At 34.9% G+C, this 9188-nt stretch overlaps 1 protein-coding gene across 1 annotated transcript; it reads left to right on the top strand.

The window, feature by feature from the left end:
• The first annotated feature begins 220 nt into the window (after positions 1 to 220).
• Positions 221 to 3614, top strand: LOC136207996 (ammonium transporter 2 member 3-like). Its single transcript, XM_065998853.1, has 2 exons — positions 221 to 802; positions 2805 to 3614. Exons 1-2 carry the CDS (start codon positions 221 to 223, stop codon positions 3612 to 3614), a joined length of 1392 nt encoding a protein of 463 aa, XP_065854925.1.
• Positions 3615 to 9188: the final 5574 nt, after the last annotated feature.

Raw genomic sequence — 9188 nt, 5'->3', positions numbered from 1 at the left:
CAGAATGCTAACAAAACACGGAGAGCTAATGAGATTTTTAAACAAGTTTACGGACTCCTAATGTAATAAGCCATACAATTAATGTGGAGATTACTTCAATGCAAATGTGCATCCCATATTAGAATCCCACCCAAAACTCCAAAAAGCTCCAATCTTTATATTCAAAATCCCCACCCAAAATACAAAATCCAAAAAAATTGAATCTTTCCATCACCAAACAATGAATCTCCCATCTGGGTTAATTGGGGATGAAGCATCACCACCATGGATGAGCAAAGCAGACAATTCATGGCAACTAATAGCCACAACAATGGTCTGTCTACAAAGTGTACCAGGTCTAGTAATTCTATATGGAAGCATGGTCAAGAAAAAATGGGCAGTAAACTCAGCATTCATGGCATTTTATGCCTTTGCAGCAGTTCTAATTTGCTGGGTTTTATGGGGCCATCATATGGCTTTTGGTGAAAAGATGACACCTTTAATTGGGAAACCTAATTTTGCACTTTCAGAGAGGTTTATTTTGGGGAAATCTAAATTGGGTAAAGTTCCAATGGGTGATTATGTGTTTTACCAGTTTGGATTTGCTGCTATAACTGTGATTTTATTGGCTGGGTCTTTGTTGGGGAGGATGAACATTTATGCTTGGATGATGTTTGTGCCTTTGTGGTTGAGTTTGAGTTATACAGTTGGGGCTTTTAGTATTTGGGGTGGTGGGTTTCTTGAGCAGTATATTATTGATTATGCTGGTGGTTATGTTATTCATTTGTCTTCTGGGGTTGCTGGTTTCACTGCTGCTTATTGGGTAAGTCTTTCGTGAAATTCTACGGTGGATCGGGACCAGTACTGGGCTGACATAGCATAATTTGAATGGACGGGACCAGTACTGGTCTCGGTAAAAAAATTTAAATCTTTAACTATTTTATGCTTAGATTAAACTCAATTTGGAACAGAAAATTGGGGTTTTATATGGGGACTCGGATCTCGAAGAACTTTCAACATAAACTTTGGCAAGTGTTGTAAATGACACATGTAAATTTTTGTGTTGAAAGTTTTTTGAGGGTATGAAATTATTGGGTAAGTCTTTCGAGAAATTCTAATGTGGATCGGACCACTACTGGGTTGATATGGCATAATTTGAATTGACGGGATCAGTACTGGTCTCGGCCTATTGTAAAAATTTTGTCTTTCGAGAAATTCTAATGTGACCGGGACTAGTACTGATATGGCATAATTTGAATGGACGAGACCAATGCTGGTCTTGGTAAAAAAATTTAAATCTTTAACTATTTTATAGTAATTTATGCTTAGATTAAACTCAATTCGGAATAGAAAATTAGGGTTTTATACAGGGGATTTGGATTTCAAAGAACTTTCAATATAAAACTTGGCACGTGTTGTAAATGACAAATGTTAATTTTTGTGTTGAAAGTTGTTTGAACATCGGGATCCCTTGTATAAAAATCCTAAAATTCCCTTGTTTGAGGATCGGGACTAGTACTGGGCTGACATTTGAATGGACGGGATCAGTACTGGTCTCGGCCGTTGTAGAAATTTTTAAGTCTTTAACTATTTTATAGTGTTTTATGCTTAGATTAAACTCAATTCAGAGTAAAAAAATTGAGGTTTTATACCGAGGACTCGGATCTCGAAGAACTTTTAACATAAAACTTGGCACATGTTGTAAATCACACATGTAATTTTTTGTGTTGAAAGTTCTTGGAGGGTATAAAATTCCTAGAAAAAAAAATTGATTCTTGACTTAGTGCTTATTGGGTAATTTCACACTTCTTTTTAAGTCTTAGCTATTTTTTAATATTTTTATAGAAAAATGGTGATCTGATATGGAAAATTCCGACGAAATTCCGTAGCAGATGACGGTTGGCTATGATTTTTTTATAGACATATAATGTATAATTACGTTATGTAGTCATCTACGGTCCTCTAAGGATCTTAAAATAGAAAATTGAGATTTTATACTGGGTATTCGGTCCTCTAAGAATTTTCTACATAAAAATTCACACGTATTATAAATGATAATATAGACTAATGTTTTAAAAACCGGACTGAAGTCAAACCAGATTGACAACTGGATCAGAGGTCAATTGGTTCAACCGATCGACTCGAATTATTTAAACCAAGTTTTTTTAATATGTGGTGCTGACGTGATGTTGAGATGTCATGTGAGCAATTTCGGCGAAAAAATGATCGAAAAAGGTCCAAAGTGACTTTATTGAGATAACAACAAACTTAAGTGATTTTATTAAGACAAATTAAACTTTTATGACATTTTGGAGACATTGTTCAAACTTTTGTGACCACAGTTACTAATTACCCTTTTAAACTGGCATATGACTAAAAAAATATATTTTTTATTTTTTTAGCTGTCACTCGGTATACACGTGGCTGTCACATATTATACGTACGTAGTACGTAACAAAGCTTTTTCAGCGTGATTACCACATCACTATTCCCGTGATATTTTTTCTGACTGAATTGGTTGGAATGACTTTATTGAAATAAAAAGCAAAGTTCAACGATTTTATGATAAATTGTGACATGTTGAACAGCCAGATACAACCTATTAGGTTTGACCGCTTTAAAACATGTTAAAAACATACCTTACTAATAAGCCTCAATTACTTTATCACTACATCTAATATGAGATTCAGTTCATTATCATCCTAATTATTATAACTTAGAGTCGCTCCTTGTTTAAATCTTCCACATCCGACTTTTAACCGAATCGTTACGGTTTTGTACAATACTTATGAAATATATGTTTCCTGATATTTTAATTTTTTTAGGTAGGGCCGAGGCATTCACATGATAGGCAACACTTCCCACCCAACAACATAATCCACATGCTAGGTGGTGCAGGCTTTCTATGGCTAGGTTGGACCGGGTTCAATGGTGGTTCGCCTTTTGCAGCCGGTCTAATAGCATCACTAGCCATCCTCAACACTCATATATGCACCTCAACAAGCCTCCTAGTCTGGGTTTCCTTAGACATGGTCATCTACAAAAAAAGCTCGGTCATAGGCGCGGTCCAAGGCATGATCACCGGCCTAGTCTGCATAACTCCTGCCGCGGGTGTAGTCGAGCCATGGGCCGCACTACTAATGGGAGCAATGTCCGGGTGCTTAACATGGTACACCATGATGGTTTTGCATAAAAAATCCGCATTCTTCCAAAGCGTCGATGACACGTTAGCCGTTTTTCATACTCACGCAGTGGCTGGTTTACTCGGCGGGATGCTTTCTGGGTTTTTTGGGAAGCCCTGTCTTTTACGGTTGATGTATCCAACTACTACTTATCATACTGGATTGATGTATAGTTTGTTTAATGGGAGATATAAGGATGGGTTTAAGCAAATGCTTGCGCAAGTTGAAGGAGCGGCTTTTATTGGTGCTTGGAATGTTGTTGTAACTAGTTTGATTTGTGTTTTTATTAGTCGGATTGTTTATCTTAGAATGAATGAACATGATCTCGAAATCGGGGATGATGCAGTGCATGGCGAAGAAGCTTATGCGCTTTGGGGTGACGGTGAGACTATGCCGAAACCTCGTAGTTTTATGTATCGACCGTTTCCTTCATTGTGTCGACGAGGGGTTTGATATTGATGATTATCAGGTGTTTTAATAAGTTTTGGTAAATTATTTTATCTATGGTTATTTAACTCTTATATTAGTATCATTCGGATTTAAATTCACTCAAGTAGAAACTCTTCTGTTTAATACTTCTCGACCATTAATTAGAAAATCAGTAGTTGAGATTTGATAAATGAATAATCAAGCATCGACAACATGTTAGCCATGTTTTACACTCACTCGATGGCTGGTTTACTCGGCGGGATGCTTTCCGGATTTTTTGGGAAGCCATGTCTTTTACGGTTGATGTATCCAACTACTACTTATCATACTGGATTGATGTATAGTTTGTTTAATGGGAGATATAAGGATGGGTTTAAGCAAATGCTTGCGCAAGTTGAAGGGGCCGCTTTTATTAGTGCTTGGAATGTTGTTGTAACTAGTTTGATTTGTGTTTTTATTAGCCGAATTGTTGATCTTAGAATGAATGAACATGATCTTGAAATCGGTGATGATGCGGTGCATGGCGAAGAAGCTTATGCGCTTTGGGGTGATGGTGAGACTATGCCGAAACCTCGTAGTTTGAATATGTATAGACCATTTCCTTCGTTGTGTCGACGAGGGGTTTGATATGGATTATCGGGTATTTTAATAAGTTTTGGTAAATTATTTTATCCTTGGTTACTCAATTTTTATACTAGTATCAGCCGGATTTAAATTCTCTCGATTAGAAACTCTTATGTTTAATATATCTCATTATAAAATGAATGGTTAAGATTTAATTATTTACTAAATGAATAATTAATTTTTAGAATTCAACAACTAAATTTTTATTTTTATTTTATTACCATCTCAATCATTAATTTTATAATTAATAGTTAATAGTTAAGATAATAGTACAACCAACTTGAGAGTATTACAGTATGAACAAATTCAATATGAATCCATAAAATCTCAGAACTATATGCAATTTGGACAGAGTATGGTCACAATCATGGCCGGTCCTAGGTCTAGGCCAGAAATGCGCTAAAGCCAGGGCTGGAAGAAGCCCAAAAAAATTTAGTGGGTCTATTTTTTATAAATTAAGCGTTTTAAAAAAATGTCAAGTTGATTTTTTTGGCATAAAGTCCATTTAGCCCCCTCAACTATGAGTTCAAAATCAATTAGCCCCCCCATACTATAGAAATCAGCAAATGGGTCCCTAAACTATGCAATAGCCACTAATCAAGCACAAACTAATAGTGACATTTATAATTGCTTGAGAAAGCCTCGAGATTTTCCTAGCGTCTTCAACTGAATTTCCAAAACGATTAGTATCTCTAGACTTTGGTTCCTTCGCGGAGGAGTTAGTCCATTGAAGTGGATTTTATCTCCAATGATGCTTTTGAGACTCTCCTTCAACTTCTCCTCGACAGATACATGAAGTAACTTAGACAGCTAGTTAAGTGCTCTCTCGTGAAGGAAACAACAGAATTCTTTGTGGAAGTTTGATTTGTCTTCATTTTGGGGTATTATGGATTGTAATGAGGTGGGGGAAGAGATTGATGAATGTTGAAAAGACGCTTTCAAGAGTAATTTACAAAGCTCATTGATGAAAAAGAGAAGCAGAGGACTAATTTTCAGAGCTTGAAACGTGTTTAAGGTTAATGAAGAAGAGAAGCAGATGACTGATTTTGAGAGCCTAAATCGTGTTCAAGGGAAATGTTAAGCCCAAAATATACCTAAAATATCATCAATAATTACATCAATATTGCTACAAATTTATGCTGTTTATAACTATTTAGAATACTTTTACTCTCGAATATGTTTCTTTCGTACAAGGTACATAAATATTTGGTAAAATCCAAATAGGAGTAAAAAGAGCTCAAGAATAGAAGAAAAGCCCTACAAAAGGAGTCAAAGACGACGAAAATTAATAACGCCAAGTCGAGGACACGAACGAGAGCGAAAAAGTGAAAAACGCTCCATGCCGCGACCGCGGCACCCCCTTTTCACGGTCGCGACACGCGTCCTTCAGCCTTTTTTCCCTTCGTCTGAAGTACAATCGTTGCTCCCCCATTCTCGGTAGAGAATTTAATAATTCTCGGTACGAGCAGGAGATTTTGAAAGCCTAGTTACACACTTTCGTTTTCGACGAAACACGATCGTTCGGGTGGATAAAGACGTCCTTTCGTAGCGGACACAATCCTTCACAACGGACACGACACTTCAATCAAGGCTCTTCAACATCTATAAATAAAGAGTTGATGGAGAGTTGAAGATATGTAGAAAAAAGAGATTAGTATAGAATTTATGCAGAAATTCCGAATCAAGTGATTCAGAAGTTAGATTTAGATTCTGTAAAAAGCAATATGATGTACACACATTGTTTACAAAATAATAACAAATTCAGTAGCGTTTAGACATTGTTCCAGTTTAGTTTTCATTTTGGTAGTAGACCGACCCAGTCTCTATTACGAAGATTCAACGAGAAGATTGAGTAGAGGATTCGCCCCTGAGCCTGACAAACTCTAACGAAACCCAAGGAAAGGATTGACAACCCGTTCACTTGCACGCTCCATGTTCTCTGTAAAATTGTATCAATTTATATTTCATCTAATAAAGTCTGTTCTATTCGATAGATTCTTATGCAGCACTTTGGTAAATGAGCCGAAGTGGATTGATGCTGGTGTTTTCATTAAAACGTATTTAATTCAAATCTTTACAAGGAAACTTTGTTGAACACTTAGGCAAATTATCATCTCGAAAGAGTTTTAATTTGATTAAGGGCAACTATCTCGGAAGGGTTTTGTCGCGTTCAAAGCCAATTAATTAGAGGTTCCGTCATTTATTTCATCTTTATAATTCGTACAAAGTTTAAAGTTGTTTCTTTGCTTAATGCAAACAAATATACCTGTTTACTTTTCTAAAGTACTAAAACGTTCATGTTTTGCAATTCAATCTTAAATCAGATATTTTCTAACATCTTCATATTCTAATCTAATTCTTATTCTAGCAATTTCAAAACCAAAACCGATTAAACGATTTTTCATATTATAAACCTTTAAAGTAAATTTAACCGATTATAAATAAGTTTTGTTCAAAAAACGTACCCTGTGGGATCGATATCTTTTATTACTACAAGCGTATACCGTGCACTTGCGGAAATCGCTCAACAGGAAAGTAGGAAGAAATGGAAAAAGAAAAGGAGAGAAGATTCAATCAATGTTTCATTTTGTTCGAATATGCTTAATTGGTAAGTATTGGATAGTTTATGGACTATTTTGCCTATTTATATAGAATGTGGAGTTAATTGCGTTTGCATCTATATTTAGGGGGGCAAATGGGTTTTATGCTATTTTTTTTACTATAGGTTAAGGGTTAATTTAAGGAAATTGTAAAATAACTTTTTGATTTTGGGTAAACAAAAGTATTTGGTTAACGTACTAATAATATATATCTAAATTGGTGCTATTTTGTAAACGTTAAGTCTATATTTAGACTATTTTGAATGTGGAGTCTAAATTGATACTTTCCCGCAACTATTTTGCTACCTTATAAAAACACAAAAGTATTTTATTTTACAAATTTGAATTAATTGAGGTGAATATAGCAAGTATGAGTTATTATTATTCCACTGTATGATTTTCATTTCAACCTGTTTCTCTCCGAAAAAACCTTGCAATTCATTCAACTTCTTCTTTTTCCAAATCAAAGTGGATCTACTTTGAGGGAGAAGAAGGAAGTTTATCTTCCTTCTTGCTCCTACTACCGGGTTAGGTTTTTCTGTATTCTTTTTGTTGTTTTTTTTCTTTTTAATCAGTGTCCATATATTTTTTCAAATCTCTCTATCTGTCTGAATTATATATGCTCCCAATTATTCCTTTATTTATATCCTCTTCGGATATAGCAAGAGCACAAATGTTTTATTTTATACGTGGATCAATAGATCTATGTAGTTGCAACAAAATAAAGGACTTTGATCCGAATGTTCGAAAGGATATGAGTGATGAAGATCGGATTGCAGTTGCTATTCTGCGGATTTTGATTTCCAAAAAGTATATGTTTCATTTTGTTTGTTTGTTTTTTTAGGGTAAAGTTCAAATAAAACCCCTGTGGTTTCACTAATTTTCAGATAAAGGACTGTGGTTTACTTTTTGTCAAAACGAGGACTGAGGTTTTCAAATTTAGCAAAATAAGGACTTTTTCAATTGATACTATTAAAATCACCATTGACGACTTCAAAAATGACATATTTTAAAAACTACTAATATTCTAAGCAACTTTAATTCTTCAACTTTTTTATTTCGAGATTATTTAGATGATATTTGGTAAAGAGAGAGAAAGTTAATGTTTAGAGAGAGAAAATTCTAAAAAAGATGATTTTCTAAAATCGAAAATGTAGTTCCATAGAAAATATGGCATTGAACGGGTAAATTACATACTTGGTGTATAACCTTTACTCGTAATTACACTTTGGTGTACAACCAAAATTTTATCACACTAAACTGTACAACCTTTTAGTGACTTCCCACTGAAGTGTACAGCAGGTAATTTTGACCGGTCAACGCCTGGTCAATGCGCCACCTCATCACTTTTAATCTCCTAACAAATAAAATGGATCCCACCTAATGCTAAATCACTAATTTACCCTTAATTATATTTTCTTTTATTTTTTACTTTTTTTTAATATTAATTCTTTTCTCTCTCTCACCTCCTGCTCTCTCTCTCTCACCTCCATGCCTACAACACCGAAAACATTTTTGCGTCATATCAGAAATCCTAAAGAAAAATCAATCCTAAAAAACTCCCTAATCAATCCACTCTCAAGATCCCTAGTGTCGTTTCTATTGAAAAGAAAACTCCGGAGATGGAGCAACCGGATACAGTTCTCCGTGAATCTGAATCTGTAAATGGTAATGTCCGAGGCCGGTTCGAGAAGATGATAACAGAAGCACATGATAGTGTTTGTGAGGCTATTGAGGCTGTTGATGGAGTCGGCAAATTCAAGAGGAGATGATGAACGACGTAGAAGTGTTTGTGTGGCTTCAATGGAAGAGCAGCGAAAAAAGAAGTCAAAATTGGAAGATGCTAGGTATGAATTGGATATGTGTATAAGGTGGTTTAAATCAGCAATTTCATTGTCAGAGAAAGTGTAGAAAGGAACTCATCAAGAGAGGGAACTTGAGGGAATTTCATATGAAGTTCTGGGAATGTGGGAGAAAAATCCAATTTCTATATCAACCTAGAAATTACTCCAATTAACAGACTTTAGTATAGAGCTCAGAAAAACTTGGGGAAACATGTTCCAATTTTTTCTGATGTCTTTTTTACTTATTTAATGTTTCAATATAAAGCTTGGAAAATATGGGGAAAGAATTAACAGTATTCAATAAGCTCAAAATTACAACCTTTCAGTATTATTTCTGTTTTTGGGAGAGATAGAAAATGGCGGAACGACAAAATGAATTCCAACCCTTGATTTTGAATGTTAATTTCAAGTTTAATCCAAAGCTTATAATCTATTTTATGTTTCAGTTTATGGTTTTTCTGGATTTTTGGTTTTTACAGTTTATGGTTTTTGTGGATTCAATAGAGAAGAAGAAGAAGAAGGAGCCAGTG

Source organism: Euphorbia lathyris, chromosome 10, assembly GCF_963576675.1.
Source record: "Euphorbia lathyris chromosome 10, ddEupLath1.1, whole genome shotgun sequence".
In the NCBI taxonomy this organism is placed as follows: domain Eukaryota; kingdom Viridiplantae; phylum Streptophyta; class Magnoliopsida; order Malpighiales; family Euphorbiaceae; genus Euphorbia; species Euphorbia lathyris.
Note: the sequence above shows the minus strand (reverse complement) of the source record. Positions and strands in the feature narration are given on the sequence as shown.

Excerpts from the sequence above, each read along its gene's own strand:
- LOC136207996 (XM_065998853.1), top strand. The coding sequence starts at position 221 with ATGAATCTCCCATCTGGGTTAATTGGGGATGAAGCATCACCACCATGG. Across the intron at positions 803-2,804 it reads GTTTCACTGCTGCTTATTGG|GTAGGGCCGAGGCATTCACA; the intron begins GTAAGTCTTTCG and ends TAATTTTTTTAG.